The 17944-nt window shown below is 45.1% G+C and overlaps 1 protein-coding gene across 1 annotated transcript in view; it reads left to right on the top strand.

The window, feature by feature from the left end:
- The window catches only part of LAMC1 (laminin subunit gamma 1), a 124415-nt gene that overhangs the window by 63709 nt on the left and 42762 nt on the right, over positions 1-17944 (top strand). Inside the window, exon 2 of the mRNA XM_066361694.1 lies at positions 13088-13392. Within this exon, the coding sequence (XP_066217791.1) occupies positions 13088-13392 (305 nt within the window). The remainder of the gene's footprint in view (positions 1-13087; positions 13393-17944) is intronic.

The raw sequence follows: 17944 nt of genomic DNA on the forward strand, positions 1-17944 counted from the left end.
CTAGAATTACTTATTCTTTCATCTGTACAGTTTACCAGCCTTTGGTGCTAAGCTACTAACAATGTGTCTTGAGGCTTGAGTCTGGAAGAAGGAACCAGGGGCCTCCAAATATTTCTAACATGAAAAGTAAAAGATCACGCTATAGATTCAGTGTGAATATTATGAGAGAATTTAAAATCTAGTCTGACCAGGCAGTGGTGCAGTGGAGAGTGTGTCTGACTGGGACGCAGAGGACCCAGGTTTGAAAGCCCGAGGTCGCCAGCTTGAGCATAGCTCATCAACTTGAACCCAAGGTCACTGGCTTGAGCAAGGGGTCACTCAGTCTACTGTAAACCCCTCATCAAGGCACATATGAGAAAGCAATCACTGAGAAACTAAGGAGCCGCAACAAAGAATTGATGCTTCTCATCTCTCTTCCTTCCTGTCTGTCCCTATCTGTCCCTCTCTGTCTCTCTGTCTGTCTCTGTCACAAAAAATAAAATCAATAAAAATAAATAAATACCGGTAAATAAAATCCAGAATATCAAGTCTGGGTTTTTAGTGTACTTCTAATTCTTTAATCAGTCTCAGTCCCATCTCCTCCCTTATTTCTTACCTTCCACTTCTGCCTCTTCCTCTCTAATTCATATGAATGTCTGGTACTTTGCTCATTAGCCTATATATACACATATATATTTTAAAATACATACCTAAAATTTCTTCTCTGAGAAGTAAACATTTCTGCATTGGTCTTGAACCAGCAGAATGTAACACCCTCCCTGAAAATGCCAACACTGCCTGCCACGGACCTGGACTAAACAAGTCTGGGCTATGAGACAAAGGCGAAAAAGTGTTTTCTTATCTTTCTGAGTATACTGGAGCAGAATTTAACTCTTTGCTCCCAGACTTATTCCTTGCCATTGAGAACTGCTGTTTGTCTTGTATCATTTTATTCAATATGAATAATTATTGAGAGGAGGTAGGAAGGATGGGAACCAGAAGGGATGGGGAATTTGGTTTTCAGGGACTCTTGACCAGTGTCTGCATGAAAAGAATAGCACTGTGAAACCCCCGGCGGTAGGTGGGTTTTCTCAAAATCAAACTTACATATCTACTTGCCTGGGAAATAAAGCCATGAGGGCACAGGTTGACTAACAGAGGAAATTGGCATGGAGAAAAATGTGGGATAGTTGGGGTTCCATTGGCCCAGTCACCCAAGCCTTGTTGACTATGGAGTGAGCTACCTCTGTGGAGTTTAACATCTGTATGTGCCTTAAAGAAGAGAAACTGCTATTATTCTGGTTCACCGCGCAGGCCAGCACAGCTAACACTTGCAATAAATTTTACCTTGAAACACATGACGTGTGAAAGTCAGAGTCACCACTCATGAGTGCCTTAGTTTGGTCTACAGTAGAGCACCAAGGTCAGAAGCCATTTCCTGCCTGAATCTTTAAAGGGTGAGAACCAGGGCGAAGAAGAGTTGACAGGCTGTAGTCCTCAAATGTGCATCAAAATCACCTAGGGCGCTTTCTAAAATGTGGCTGTGGGGACTCGTCTGGACCCTACCACAATAGGACTTCTGGGGATCAGGCACAACAGGAGCTCTCAAGGTGACTCCAACAGCCAGGCGGGGCCAGATTGTGGGGCCCACGGCAAAGGAACTGGGAAGCTAGACCTGTGCTGGTCTGCTGGGGAGGAGCCCTCCGCAGCTCCTCTGTGGGTTTTGGTACCAGATAACTCTTTTTAACCTAGGTGCTTAAGAAATGCTGTTAATTCTATTACTTTTGTTAATTCCGTTATTTTAGTTTTTTTCTTGAAGGAAGTCTTTGGGAAGGCTCTCTCAAAGAACTTCATTGTAGATTAAAGTACCACATTCCCCATGTATAAGACGCACCCATGTATAAGACACACCTTAATTTTGGGGCCCAAAATTTGAAAAAGTATTACATAAAGTTATTGAACTTAAGTCTTATTCATCATAAAATTTACACAGCCACTCATCACTGTCAAATGCAAGTTAAAAAACTACAACCATTGTATAAGACGCACCCAGATTTTAGATCCCAAATTTTTCTAAAAAGGGTGCATCTTATACATGGGAAAATGTGGTACGTCTCTTTCCCCTGGTACTGTAACCCATCCACACCACCAGAGAAGATCCTCACTGTTTGTGCTGTGGTTAACCCCTGCTGTCCTCCCTGCTGTCCTCCGCCTTTCAGAGCAGTTCTCCTTGAACCCCCTCTTCTCCCCTCCCTCCACCATCTCATTTCTTTATAGCAAAATTACTTGGAAAATTGTTTTTATCAGATGTCTCCAGTCTTTGCCTCCCTTCCCCCTTCCCCTCCCCCTCGCTTCCCCCACCCTCCTAAAAATTCTCTGGCTTCCATCCCTGCCATTCTACCAGGTCAGTGGTCAGATGACCCTCAGGCTGTTAAATCCCGTGGCCAATGCTTAGTCCTCATCTTTCTCAGCCTTCCGGAGTATTCAACTTAGTTGATCACTCTCTCCTTCTTGGAAAAGAATTGTTTTAAACTTGGCTTCTAGAATGCTACTCTGTTGATTCTGTCTCTGCTTTAGTGGCTGTTCCTCTTGAGTGTCCTTTGCTGAGTCTCCCTCTTTCTCCCACCTCTAGAAGTTGGGAAGTCTCAAGACCCAGCTCCCATCCCTCATCTGTGTTCATCCCCTAGGTGTTTTCTCTAGTCCTGTCTGAATGCTGATGACTTCCAGATTTCTCTCTCCTGCTTGGACCTCTTTCTGAAATCCAGACTTAATTGCCTCCTTGACATCTCCACTCAGGTGTTTCATAAGCATCTCGAAAAAGTGTCTGGAATTGAATTCCCAAGCTCCCTCTGCTCTGCCCCAACCCTCCCCGCTCCTCCCACGTTCCTCCCTATCTCAGTAAATGGCAGCTGCTGCTTTCTAGCTACTTAGGAACAGCTTACACCTTACATCCAATCCATCAGTAACACTGGTCCACATTACCCTCAAAATATGGCCGGAACCAGACCTCTGCTCACCACTTCTGCCCTGGACCACGTTATTATTATTTCATGACTGGGTGATTGCAGGAGACCCCTGACCAGTCTTCTTGTCGCTGTAGTCTTGTGTCAGTAAAGCAGCCAGAGCGATCCTTTTAATAAAACACTAGTCAGATCACGTTACTCCCATGGACAAAATCCTCTGATGGGTTTTCACCTCTTTCAGAGGAGAAGCCAGTCTTACAATGGCCTGCAATTCCTCTGTGATGGGCAGACCCTCCTCCCTGATGCTTCTCTGACCACATCCCCTGTACCTTCCTTCTACTTTACTCTTCCTGCAGCACCCCCCCCCCCCCCTCGGCCTCGTTGCCTTCCCTGGGACTTGCCAGCACCCTCTTGTCTTTCTGTCCTTCCTGAAACGCCTTTTCCGGGGTAGGTTTCACTTCTCTCAAGTTCTCCTCAGAAGTCCTTGTCCACCTCAGGCCATCGCTGGTGATGCTGAATGAAATGGCATTTCTCCCCTATGTTTTCTTCCCCTCCTTTGTTCTTTTTCTTTTGAGTTTTTTTTATTGCTTTTAATTTATTGTGTTTACATAGATTCTAGTGTTGCCCCGAATGCATCCCCCCTCCCCTGTATCCCCTCCTTTGTTCTTCACCATGTCTTTTATCACCTGACACACATTGTTTTCTTTTTGTCTGTCCTTCCCTCACTTCCATTCCCTACTGTAATCCCTACAAAGTGGGGCCTTGTCAGTGTGATTCTCTTTTGAAGCCCCATTACCTAGAACAATTACACAGTTAGGTGCTCAATAAATATTTGTTGAATGCATGGAAAAAATTGGACTCGAAAATATCAAGACCAGTTGTGGCTGCTAACCTTGCTTCACCTAATGGTGGCTATGGTAAGAAATTAAGCAGTTGTGAAAACCGAGAAAGACGTTTTAGTGTTTAATATATTTTATGGTGTTTGTAGTTATTTCTTTTTGTAAGGACAAAAGAAGTATATGATCCGGTGAAATAAGGGGCCAACTTTATTAGGAATTAAGGAAACTGGAGAGTAAAAGGCTTCTCACAAAATGAAGAATGGGGTATTCTAAATAGCTTGTCATGGTAGACTTCAGCTTAAGTTCACTTAGCAGAAGTTGTTGAATGAATAAAAGCATGCTGTTGTTCAGCTCTCTTTGGCTTTACATGTGTTGGGAGGAAGGGTTTATTAGAATTTATCTTAGTCTGTTATTGCACCATTATATATAGAATCTCATTATATAAGAATCTCTTCTTTTCTCCAATCAGATTTTCTCACTATGCTTTTACCTTCTTCACTCTTCTGTTATGGATGAAAACCAATGTATAACTGGTTCTTAATAGTATATGGCTGTCACAGAAGATATAGCTTCCCCCCAAGTTAAAAATAGTGTCTTTTTTCTTTTGACAGCTGGACAGTTTTACATTTTCTGAAATATGGGTTTTATTTATGCACCTCAAATTTCAGTGTCTCATTATTTCTATGTTTTTATTCCCTTAGTATTGTGATTAACTTCTCTGCCTTCTTTAGGTGACTCCATTAAATCCCACACATCAGTCAGTTCCCTGTCGTTAGACTTCTGTTGTTCTGCGAGTGGACTTTTGCCGCAGCTCGGATGAGTGGGAGTAAATGCTGGCTTCATTCCTTTCTCTCAGCTCAAGGATTGCAGGCATGCTTCTGACCTACTAGCCTGGATTTGGGCTGGTAGCAAGGCTTGGAAGCAAGAGGTGTGGGTGAAGAGGGCATATGCCCAGCTCTTGGCTTGGAATTTCACTTTGGAATCTTGTTTCTTCTGGTCAAGGTTTCACATAAAATGACAAAGATACATAAATTAAGGTAAATTTAGTTTATGTTTTGATAATGGGAAAAATATCTGTAGGCTCTAACGGTAATATACACCTGTTTGAAATTACTCTTCAAGAGTATTTGGAGTTCTGGCATTTCAGTTCAGAATTCTAATTTTCTAAAACTGTTCACATAACAGTTTTCTGATGGTCTCATAGTTAATTACTGTGTTCAACTAAGTCAGTTTCGACCCCTCAGTTTGCTGATGAGCACGTGGCAGCTTGGGCTAGGGCAGTTGGGCAATGCGAGCAGAAGGAGTTTGTCTGGACAATTGCTACACTAGGTTAGTGCCATGGCCTTGTCCATCCAGCTATGGCACCAACTGGTAGTCCTGGGAGACGAGGCGAACACTGTCATCGTTGGCTTAAATTTAAAACTTTAAATTTGGTGCTTTATGGAAACGTCCAGTTTCCCTAGGTCCTAGGAGATCATGAGTTTATCTTCCCAAATCCTGCCAATGTATTTCAAAGCTTTTGTTCTGCCCTGAGCTCCTTTGTCTTAGCTGTGCCATTATTTTTAGAACTAGCCTGTGCTATAGAATTTTATTAGCTCGAAAGAAGATGCAGATGGCAATCTTGACTTCTTTTTTATCTACCTGCTGTGGCATATGTTGCAGCAGCTTGGAACTGAAGCTCTCCACTGTCCAGCACTGCTCATTTTAGCATGTCTTTTATGTCATGACAGTGACATGTGTGTGACTCATGTGACAGGAAGTAGTACTTATTGCCTGTGCTCGGGAAATTTGAACCTCATAGCCTTTTGTTTATTCGTTGGGAAGGGATGCTTAGCTCGAGAATGCCATTGCATTTGTTTGGATACATTCGATTAAAAATGACTGGTTTATCCAGAGCTGTAAGGGTTACTTGTACTCATTTGTAAGTTGCGCTGACTTCCATGTACTTCCTATGGATCATGCCCTGGCAGTGTAGGCATTCCCCTGATTGAGGGAGGGGCCAAGATACAGGGGAACCAACATTTAAGGGAAAGGACTAGGATAATGAGTTTTTATAAACAACCTGTTTTGAAGATGAGTTTTAGGCAATAGTAACTATCCTTTAACAGGCAGTTAGGACCGAGTTTTCTAGCCGTTGGAATGGCTTCCTGTACACCAATCACCTCAACACATCCTGCATGTGCTCACCCTTCTGTGTCTATTTGAGGATCCCACGGTCAGCGCTAACTTGGCCCTGGGTCATCTTGATCGCCGAGGCCGTCCTGGGACAGTCTGCCTGCTGAGGGGGAGTGACAACAGCTGGGGCACAGCTGTGCATGTCTTCCTGGGAACTCTTATTTCTGCCAGGAGATATACTCACAAGATGGAGAATGTTTTCAGATAGTTCCTTTTTGGTGACTACTGTTTGTGTTAACTGTTTGGAGGATCCCATGTGGTAGCCTAAACATCTGTCATCTCCAGCAGGCTTTATGTGCTACAACCTTGTTAAAGTTTCTCTGTTCCGAAAGTCAAGTTCAATGGCAAGGAAAACAGTCGTTTTCTGACTCTGAGGAGTTCACCCATAAGAACAGTCATGAATCAGTGACTCCTAATTTGAGACTTCAGAATGGACTCGTTTTCTTCCTCTCATTCTGGCCACGGAAGGGCATTTTGAAGTTTTTGTGAAATTCTGTATGGCCATTGTCATTCATTACTTCATTGTGGGGAAGGCTATTTTGCAAGAAACTCATGGAATTCCTCTGAGCTGCACATAACAGAGGAGCATTCATGCTCCCCAGAAGTCAGAGCTCGCGTCCAATTCTGAGACAGGAAGGGTTTCTCCCCTACTCAGTGATTAGAAATACTTCACCACGTGGGAGGCTTCACGCAGAATTCTTTGGCTCGGCCCTGCGGGAACAAAGGCCGATTCTCGTTCAGGCGGCCCCCTGCCCTGCTCGCATTGCCTCACCAGCATGAACTGTAGGATTCAGAGCAGGAAGTATTAGTTAATTTTGTGTGCTGCATTCTAAACATCTGCACTTGAGGCTTTTTGTTTATGAGAGGAATGTGGCAGGGGGAGGAGGAGAGGTGGTGGGACATTAAGAAGCTAAATATTTTCTTGAGGGTGTGTACATCCAGGGCTGGTCTTCGTGGGCATGGACATGAGGTGAGAGTTGGACGATGTCTTGGTTGTACAGTTGCTGGAATACTTTCCAGATGTGTGTGGGCTGATTGTCTCGATTGTTTGCTTGGTCTCTTTCCTGTCAAGTCATACTGTCTCCTTTTACGATCTCTCAGTGTGACGATGCTCTGGTAGCTGTCATCAGACTGGAGATCAGGAGGCCTGTTTTTATTCTCTACTCATCCACCATTTATCTAGATCTTCGTTCTCTGTCAGCTGGGAAGGGAGAAGGATGGACAGATGGAGTCAAGAAGTATGGTGAGAGAGAGAGAGCGCACGTGAGAGGTCTCAGCTGTAGCAGTTTGATGGAATAAGAAGCTCCTGCCTTTTCCAGTTCTTCGTGATCCATGGTTGTGATAATTCCGGATAGCACAGATAACTAAGCTTTGGCTCTTCCATGCTTATTTTCTGTATTTGCTTCCATATTTATTCAGAGTAGATTCTAAATTTCTTAAAGTAAGTTGAATCTCCTTACCGTATTGTCTTTCCATGGCCCCTGTAAAGGGGATGCTACGCACAACTAGAGAATCACACCTGCACAAAGATGTCCATCAGAGTCATAACCTCCTGCCCTCTCCCGCACTCTTGTCTCTGCCCAGCAAGCCTTCTTTTCCTCTGGTCAGCTTTCTTTGCTGGTCTCTACAGTGCTTCTTAGGAAGTTTCTACATTCTCTTCAAATAGTCCCCACCCAACATTCCCCATTGGCTTTGTCCCTAACCTGTTAGCAGACAGGTTCTTGACTTTCACTCCACAGAAAGAAAAAGTCATCCATTAGAATTCTTCTATCTCCCATCTCTTAAAACCTACAGAGTCACTTGCGTTTGCACCTGGACAGAAAGCAAGGATGCAGGTTTCCTCCTGCGCGGACGTGGTCCTTTCGCCGCTCAGTCACAGTCTTGTGTCCCAGCCTACTTCTACGGTCAGTCTCCCCCGTCTGCTGACTGGAGCCCAGCAGCATGCAGTGCAGTCTCTTATCTCCTATCGAAAAAACCCAAATGAAAGAGAACAATCTTCCCTTGGTTCTGTATTCCCTTCAACCAGCGTCGTCTCCTCTTTCTCCGTCCTTTAGCCAGATGTCACCACACTCATTGTGTCTACTTTCCCACCTGTTGTCTGCCATTCATACTCGATTTCAACCCGTCACGATCCCTGTCCATGGGACTGTTCTCACCACGTGCAGCACTGGCCTTCGGGGCTTGTCAATGGGTGCTGCCTAGTCATTATCTTACTTGGCTCTCTTAGATTGTAGTGCTATTATTTCCTCCTTAAAACCCTCTTGACTTCTGTGATATTTATACTCTTTTCCTTGCTCTCCTCTCTCTGGTGTTCAACATCTCCTCTGTGTCACATTTGTGCTTCAAATGTTGATGCTTCCCAGCATGATCTCAAAAGCTGTCTTCTCACTTCACACACCTGCCTCAGTGGTCTTGACCAGCCCAGATCTTCATTATCTATCTACATACTAATGAATCCCGATCTATGCAGCTAGCTCAGACATCTCTCTTGAACTTTCAGACCACTCACATCCAACTCTCTACTGGATGTTTCCTCTTGTCCAGAGGAACCACAGACACCTCAAAACTAGTGTATCCAAATTGAATTCATCTCCCCATCCTGCTCTCTGCCCTTGCCTCCTATCCTGCTTAATCTCTGTTCTTTATGGTACTACTGTCCCTTTAATTGGTTTTAAACCAGAAGACTAAGTGCTATTTTTCATCCTTCCACCTTATGGAATGAGTAAAGGAGATTTACAGTGAAACAGGTCAACAGGACAAAAGTAGATGAGGCTTTCTAAAGTGGCTCCTGTTCCCTTGTCACCCTTTATCGGTTACCAGGTTACTATTGATATCTGCCTCTCACATCTCTCTCACATCCATTAATTTCTTTCCATTCCAGCTGTCCCTACAGTTAGTTCAGCCACTCTCATCGCTCCAGAATTCCTGCCACATCTTCTTAACTGTTCTTTCCACCTTCAGTCCTGCCCCTTCCAACCTGAATTCCACAGAGTGGCCATAGTGATGTTTCTAAAGAGCAAACCTCATCATGTATTTCTTGGCATAAATCTTTCAATGGCTTGCCACTGTCCTTAAATTGAAGTTGCTCTTGAGCATGGCTTATGGCCTGGTGTGTCCTCCCTGCCAGTCTCCCAGTTAGCCCACCTCAGGCTCCTCTCTCTGGTTCCAGCCATACCACTCAGCTCTGGGTCCTCCAGTGACGACCAATTCCCTCCTCTGGGCTTCCACACATGCTCCTTCATCTGCTGAGGCCACTGGTCCCTGTTCGCTTACCTTGCTGCTCTGCATTTCTCTTGTCCTGGATTTAGGTGTCACCTTCTCTAGAAAACGTTCCTTGATCTCCGCATTCCCCAAGCATTATGCCCTTCCCCTGTCATAGCACGCATCACATGGAATTGCAACGGGCCGTAGCCACTGCTGGACTGACCGCGACCCCGAGGGCAGTGCATGTGGCTGGCTGTGGTGTGGCCTGTGTGCCTCCTTCCCAGCTTGCCATTTATTTCTCTCCCAGCCACGGCCCAGGTTGGGATGAGGACGGTGGCTCTGCCAGGAGGCTTGGTGAGGGAAGGCCAGCACCCACAAGCCAGGCTGCTTCCGAGATTCATGCCAGCACAGTTGCTTTCAGGATGTGTCCATAGTGAGAGTGACCCGTATGTCCGTTTCTTTCAGGGTGTGGCTTTGTGGTACAGGTGTTAGTCTGGACAACACAACACCCTGATCCAGGGGTCGAGAACCTTTTTGGCTGAGAGACCCATGAACGCCACATATTTTAAAATTAATTCCGTGAGAGCCGTACAACCCATGTATGTTACACATTACCCAATAAAAATTTGGAGTTGTCCCAGAGGACAGCTGTAATTGGCTCCAGCCACCCGCAACCATGAACATGAGCGGTAGGAAATGAATGGATTGTAATACATGAGAATGTTTTATATTTTTAACGTTATTATTTTTTTTATTAAAGATTTGTCTGCGAGCCAGATGCAGCCATCAAAAAAGCCACATCTGGCTCGCGAGCCATAGGTTCCCTACCCTCCCCTGATCCATTTTATCTTCTCTCCTTTGATTCACTCTCCTGCAGGTTGAGTTGCTAAAGAAAAATGAGATGTCAGCACTGCGGACAGAGAGAGTAGAAAAGAAGGGTAATCTGTAATCTCAAGATTAGTGAGGAAGCCTTTGAACATCCCAAGCCCCCTGCTTCTAACTAGCTTGTTTGACCATTGTGGAATGCCTTAGATAGTCGCTGGAATGTCTAGATACTGTATTATAACCTCACCCTCACTCAAAGATGATGTCTTGACATTTTTTACATAGTCAAGATACAGGTTAAATTTGCATTCTTTTAACAGGAGGGTAGTAAACTGTATTTCCATGACCTGTGTCTAGGCAAAATGTTGTACTGCGTCCTAGGTGGAAGACCCAGGCTGGTGTCCTACCCTCTGGCACAGTACCAGGTAGTCCCGGAATGGTCAGGCCCTTAACGTATGAGCACATCCAGGATCCCAGTTCACAGATTTTCTTCTAAACCCCGGTATCATAATACCTTATATTAGTATAAAGTTTTACAGTCAATCAGATACATACACAATCTTAGTTTGACCTCACAACAGCTCTTTGAAGCAGGTGGCTCAGGGGTTATCAGCCTCGTTTTTACAGAGAGGAAAATGGCAGAGCAGAAATCACGCAGCTAGTTATTGCAGGAGGCAGGACCTGAACTCAGGTCTCATAATGCTCAGTCCTGTGTTCTTCCCATCATGTCATACTCCTTTGGGTTCAAGGTCACCCAAAGGAGTGTATGTGTGTTTCATGTATATGGGGACAGTTAATTAAAGATCTCTTTTAAGATCTGGACCAGTTGAGAAATAGAGTTAGATACAGCCCATCACATCAGTTTTATTGTAGCCAGACAGGATTGAGGACCAGAACCTGGACACATAACTTACAGGGACTTTCTGCTCCCACTCCCTGTCCTTCCTCCCCCTGCCACCTCTTGTCCCAGTTGAACTCACTAAGTCCCCGACCGGCACCAGGGCAGCAGCAGGCCGCCCTGCGCGGAGGCAGAGCACGTCTTGCACTGAGGAGTGCAGGAGAGGAGACGGACTCAGGCAGCAGCTAGGGGGAGAGCTGCGGAGAGGGCAGACCACACGGGAGCGTCACTCCCTGGGGACAAGTGGGCACAAGGAAGTAAGAGAATGGCAGAAGTCTGTCCTTAACACATCAGAGAGTGCAGGAGTTCCTGTCCTGAGGCTGAGTCAGGACAATGAGGATTGGTCTTCCCGTGGAGTCGGTTCCCATGGGGAGAAAGAACTATTAGCTCCTTGAGAGCAAGGATCCCTGATGTCTAACACACCCTATCCCCCGAAGCGTATAGGGTAGGACTGAGCTGTCACTGTGCCCAACAAATACTTGCTGACCAAATGGTGATCTTCACTATAGCATAGAAGTAGCAAAGTAAAGATAGTGTCAGAGATAGATGAACCCAGTTTATGAACGCGTGGTGATAACAAGCATTTAGTTGCACGTTACCTCTTTGACCCACTTGAAGGCACGCTGGCTGGCAAGCAAGCGTTCCCAGCTGTCAGGTTGGGCTCTGGCAGCTGCAGGGAGCTGTCTGACCCAGTGACTCCCCTTCCGGAGGGACGACAGTCCAGGGCTCCTCCCTTTTACTGCCCTTCCCTGATCAGAGCTCACCTCTCACGAATTCTCTTTTGTACATGCTCAAACACAACTTTTTTTGTGTGTGTGTGACAGAGAGAGGGACAGATAGGGACAGACAGACAGAAATGGAGAGAGATGAGAAGTATCAATTTTTTGTTGTGGCTCCTTTCATTGTTCATTGATTGCTTTCTCATATGTGCCTTGACCAGGAGGCTACAGCAGACCGAGTGACCCCTGGTGAGCCTTGCTCAAATCAGATGAGCTTGTGCTCAAGCTGGTGACCTCAGGGTTTTGAACCTGGGTCCTCTGCGTCCCAGTCCAATGCTCTATCCACCTTGCCACCTCCTGGTCAGGCCAAACATAACTTCTTAACCATCTTTCTTCTTTTCTCCTACTTTTCCGTGTCTTTGCTCAGCTACTGGAGGACTTTTTTCCTTTCTTTCCTCTTCTCCTTCCTGGCCCATATCTAATCACTGTCCCTCTCCCTGTTTCAGAATCTCTCTTCGCCTGATCAATTAGTAGCATTGTAGTGCTCATGATACTCTTTTGGCATCAGTAGTGGTATTATAGGTAACGAGAAATAAGTTTTTAAAAGATTTTAGAAGTACCCAGAATAGCCATTTAGGAAGTGAATAAGGCCCTGGCCAGTTGGCTCAGCAGTAGAGCATCAGCCCGGTATGTGGAAGTCCTGGGTTTCATTCCCAGTCAGGACACACAGGAGAAGCAACCATCTGCTTCTCCACCCTCTCCCCCATTTCCTTTCCTGCAGCCATGCTCGAATGATTTGAGCAAGCTGGCCCCAGGTGCTGAAGATGGCTTTATGACTTTGCCTCAGGCGCTAAATAAGCTCTGGTGATGAGCAATGGAGCAGTGGCTCATAGGGGTTTGCTAGGTGGATCCTGGTCAGGGTGCATGCAGAAGCCTATCTCTCTGCCTCTCACTTAACGTATTTTTCACTCCATGAGTTGCACCTGATCATAAGAAAGACACACAGGCATTTCCCCCTCTACTTTTGGGGATAAAAAAGTACGTCTTATGGAGCAAAAAATACAGTAATTAAAAATAAATAAATAAAAGTTTTTTCCCCACCTTTTATAATTAAGCTTTTGCTGAAACATCAGCATTAAGAATAAGTGTACTTTTTTTATTCAAGTTTATTTTTAACAGAAGTACAGGACTGATAAATGCTATAGTTTTTGTGGCAAGCAAACAACCCACATCACAAATCTTTTATGAGCAAACTTAGTAACACAACTATAACTTGTCATTTCTGTGGGAAACGTGCACTGTTCCAGGTTTAGGATAGCCTGTCAGCCAGCCAGTGTGTTGTGTGTTCTGGAACCTTCTCAGTGTCATGTGCACAGGGTGGTTTGTATACCTTTTTTCTCTGTCAAGTTCCAAAGCAAATTGGGAATAGAGGGGGTTTCCTGGCTTCATAGGTGACGTGTGAACTTGGCTGTGTTTGTCCCACAGGGAAAGCTTTTGACATCACGTATGTGCGCCTCAAGTTCCACACCAGCCGGCCGGAGAGCTTCGCCATCTACAAGCGCACGCGGGAGGACGGGCCCTGGGTCCCGTACCAGCACTACAGTGGCTCCTGCGAGAACACCTACTTCAAGGCCAACCGCGGCTTCATTCGGACGGGGGAGGACGAGCAGCAGGCCTTGTGTACAGATGAGTTCAGTGACATTTCCCCTCTCACCGGGGGCAACGTGGCCTTTTCTACCCTGGAAGGAAGACCCAGCGCCTACAACTTTGACAATAGCCCTGTGCTGCAGGTAGGCGGGCGCCCAGAGGCTGGCTTGGGGGCCATTGGTTCGTCCGTGTGCGGGATGAGGAAGGTCGTGGTGATGGGGGCCTGTGGTCCACCTTGTGAGGTCAAGGGCACGAGGTGACTGTGCTCCGGCGGACAGACAGCTGGACTTCATTCTGCCCGCCGTGTCCTGTTGCTCGGGAGAGGAAAGCCGTTGTGTTCCCGTTCCCCGATGATGTTTGTTCTCTTGCACTTTACAAATTTTTTTTTAAAACTTGGACAATTTTAACTTTAGTGTTTGTCCTTCAAGTGGGAACATTTTGCTTCTGACCTTTTTTTATTTTTTATTTTTATTTTTATTTATTTATTTTTCGTTTGTTTTTTTTCTGAAGCTGGAAACGGGGAGAGACAGCCAGACAGACTCCCACATGCGCCCGACTGGGATCCCCCCGGCACGCCCACCAGGGAGCGATGCTCTGCCCCTCCGGGGGGTCGCTCTGCCCCTCCGGGGGGGTCGCTCTGCTGCGACCAGAGCCACTCTAGCGCCTGGGGCAGAGGCCAAGGAGCCATCCCCAGCGCCCGGGCCATCTTTGCTCCAATGGAGCCTTGGCTGCGGGAGGGGAAGAGAGAGACAGAGAGGAAGGAGGGGGGGGTGGAGAAGCAAATGGGTGCTTCTCCTATGTGCCCTGGCCGGGAATCGAACCCGGGTCCCCTGCACGCCAGGCCGACGCTCTACCGCTGAGCCAACCAGCCAGGGCCGCTTCTGACCTTTTCAAGGGGGTATTTGAACTAATCTACCCAGTTTTCTTGCATCCTTTCTTCTTTGATTGGACAAAATGAAAAATATTTTATTAGCAAGAGGGAACATCTAAAACAGGCGAGTTAGAAATGCCACCTTCCTTCATTAGCATGCAAGGGAATTCTGATCAGGTTCATCTGGCACCGTTGTCAGTCATGGGAGCTCCAAATCGCCTGCAAGCACTGGTGTTGGTGACAGGATGTACATTTCGGTACCCTGATGTGGTGCTCAAGCATTGTCATAGAAACATTTCCCTATTTTGCAATAGATTTCTTTTTTCTCGTGAACTCTGTGTACACATTCCTTATCTCCTATAATATGGAATCTTTCTGTATTGCTTAGATTTCTGTGAATTTTTATTGTCTTGTTGTTTGATCGTGGGGAGACCAGTGAGCCTCATGCTGTACTCAGCACATTGACGCAGAATTGGAGACACTTCTGCCATGTGGCAGAAGCTGACATCTAAATGAACTGAGACGAGAAATATTAATCGACTAAGACGAGAAATACTGGGTGCAGGCTTGCAGATGCTGTGTACGGTCCATGAAAAGCTATTGTGATTTCTCCATAGGGAATCCCCCATTTGGCATGGGGGCTTCATGCTTTTTTGTCTTCTCATTCTTTCTTTCTGAAATTTATGATGTTCAAGATGCTTTTTTTCTAATTTGGTTGTATGGTTTTGGACAGTGGCAAAAGACTTTTTCTCTGTGAGTCCACTTCTCCCCTTCCATCATATTTCTGTGAGCTGCTGGCCAGGAGGTTATAAATCTTGATTTTGATAGACTCTGAGGTTAAAGTGAGCGATGAATCTGTTTGCAGTGGTCTTTCAGAATGATGTTTCCCACACTGGCAATAAGAGGTGTTCAAAGTCAATGGCAGGAAGACTAGCTGACTCTGATGGATGAAAGGCAAGAGACTGCACGCCTAGGAGAGAAGCGATCTTCACGTGCTCTTTAAGTTGATCCAGCAAACATTTGCTGGCTTTGTTTCTTCCCACACTGATTACTGTGTTTCACTGTCCCGGAGAGGCAACAGCACAGTTGGTAGGAAAAAGCAGTGATGCAATGTTGTGACTGGTTTTCTAGTCCCTTCACTAACTATATGCCTGTCAGCCTGTCTTGAAGCCGTTTCGCCAGCTATAGGAATTCTGATGTTTGCTACTCTTATTCCGCAGGAACTCATGAGTCTTCATGTGGTAAAACGTCTATGGGCGTCTGTAGTGGACTTGATCAGTTGGCATCACGATGCAGAAACGTTAATTATGTGTCTCTGGATGCAAGAGCTCTGGCTCTGAGATCCTATTGCCTAAGTGTGTGTGTTTGGGGGGAGGGGTTTAACAGATTTGACTTTCAGCTGCTCTGACAATGAGGAGAGAGGCCTCTCCTTACCGTTTCCTGTGCCGCCTTCCAGGAGCTGTGACCTCCTGACGGGGAGACGAGGCCCTTCCTGGTTTCATTGGATGTAAATGTTACGCATTGATTTAGAATTATAATTAGCACTTATTACAGTATTTACTATAACATTCCACAACGTGACAAGCATTGTTCTAAGCTCTTTAAAGATACTAGATATATTAACTCAATTAACCCTCGTGATATCTTTATAAGGTAGATGCTTTTATTATCTCAATTTTACAGATGAAGAATCAGAGGTCCAGAAAGGGTAAAATAACTTGCCCCAAATCAAACAGCTTTAAGTGGCCCAGCTGGGATTCAAAACCTAGAAAGTCTGGCTCCAGAACCTGCTCTTTTGAAGGTCCCCACTATGAAAAAAAAAAAAAAGACTTAGATACAGCTCTTGAGAAGCTTTTATTCGGGAGAGCCGTGATAAAGGTGAGGGCAGCAAAAGATACAACGAGCATGAAACACAGAGATACGTTTAGCTATTTACATTACAGACGACTAAAAGATTCCTACCGTTGTAGCTGTGAGTGGGAGTTGTTATTGGAGTGCCAAGTTTGGATGCGGTGAAATCATCATCTCTTCTCCTTTCTAATTATACTCGGAGGCTTGGTGGAGATGAGCTCTTCTGAGCTCAGTGTTGTTCTAGCCGCCAGGTGTTTGGCACGGTTAAAGCAGTGGCTCTTAATCAGGGTGTGCTTCCCGGTCTCGTGCGGAACCTTGGGAGGGCACGGACGCCCACAGCCTGCACTTGCCTGTTATGTCTCCATCTCCGTAGGTGACTCTGAGGTTCAGCCTCCGCGGGCGACTTGAAATGGAAACCGTGTCTTTGGGTGGTGACAAGTAAACACACCACCCCAAACATAATGCTGTTAAACAACCATAGTTTATTACCATATTTCCCCATGTATAAGATGCACAGTTTTTTTTTGAAAAATTTGGGGTCTAAAAACTGAGTGCATCACCAACAAGGAACTGTCAGAAAGAGAAATTAAGGAAACAATCCCCTTCACTATTGTAACCAAAAAAAATAAAGTACCTAGGAGTAAATTTAACCAAGGAGATTAAAGACTTGTACTCGGAAAATTATAAAACATTGATAAAAGAAATCAAGGAAGATACAAACAAGTGGAAGCATATACCATGCTCATGGTTAGGAAGAATACACATCATTAAAATGTCTATATTACCCAAAGCAATTTATAAATTTAATGCAATACCAATTAAAATACCAATGAGATACTTCAAATATATAGAACACATATTCCAAAAATTTATATGGAACCAAAAAAGAACACGAATAGCCTCAGCAATCTTGAAAAGGAAGAATAAAGTGGGAGGTATCACACTTCCCAACATCAAGTTATACTACAAGGCCATGCCATTGTACTCAAAACAGCCTGGTACTGGCATAACAACAGGCACAGAACAGAGAACCCAGAAATAAACCCACACCTTTATATACAATTGATATTTGACAAAGGAGGTAAGAGCATACAATGGAGTAAAGACAGCCTCTTTAATAAATGGTGTTGGGAAAATTGGACATCTACCTGCAAAAAAATGAAACTAGACCACCAACTTACACCATTCACAAAAATAAACTCAAAATGGATAAAAGACCTAAATGTAAGCCGTGAAACCATAAGCACTTAGAAGAAAACATAGGCAGTAAGCTCTCTGACATCTCTCACAGCAATATATTTGCCAATTTATCTCCATGGGCAAGTGAAATAAAAGACAAGATAAACAAATGGGACTAAATCAAACTAAAAAGCTTTTGCACAGCTAAAGACAATAAGAACAGAATAAAAAAAACTACACAGTGGGAGAGCATATTCGACAATACGTCTGATAAGGGGTTAATAACCAAAATTTATAAAGAACTTGTAAAACTCAACACCAGTAAGACAAACAATTCAACCAAAAAATGGGCAAAAGAAATGAATAGACACTTCTCCAAAGAGGACATACAGATGGCCAATAGGCATATGAAAAAATGCTCAACATCACTAATCATTAGAGAAATGCAAATTAAAACCACAATGAGATATCACCTCACACCAGTCAGAATGGCGCTCATCAACAAAACAACATAGAATAAGTGCTGGTGAGGATGTGGAGAAAAGGGAACCCTCCTGCACTGCTGGTGGGAATGCAGACTGGTGCAGCCACTGTGGAAAACGGTATGGAGATTCCTCAAAAAATTAAAAATCGGCCCTGGCCAGTTGGTTTAGCGGTAGAGCGTCGGCTTGGCGTGCGGGGGGACCCGGGTTCGATTCCCAGCCAGGGCACATAGGAGAAGCACCCATTTGCTTCTCCACCCCCCCCTTCCTCTCTGTCTCTCTCTTCCCCTCCCGCAGCCAAGGCTCCATTGG

Source organism: Saccopteryx leptura, chromosome 2 (assembly GCF_036850995.1).
Source record: "Saccopteryx leptura isolate mSacLep1 chromosome 2, mSacLep1_pri_phased_curated, whole genome shotgun sequence".
Lineage (NCBI taxonomy): Eukaryota > Metazoa > Chordata > Mammalia > Chiroptera > Emballonuridae > Saccopteryx > Saccopteryx leptura.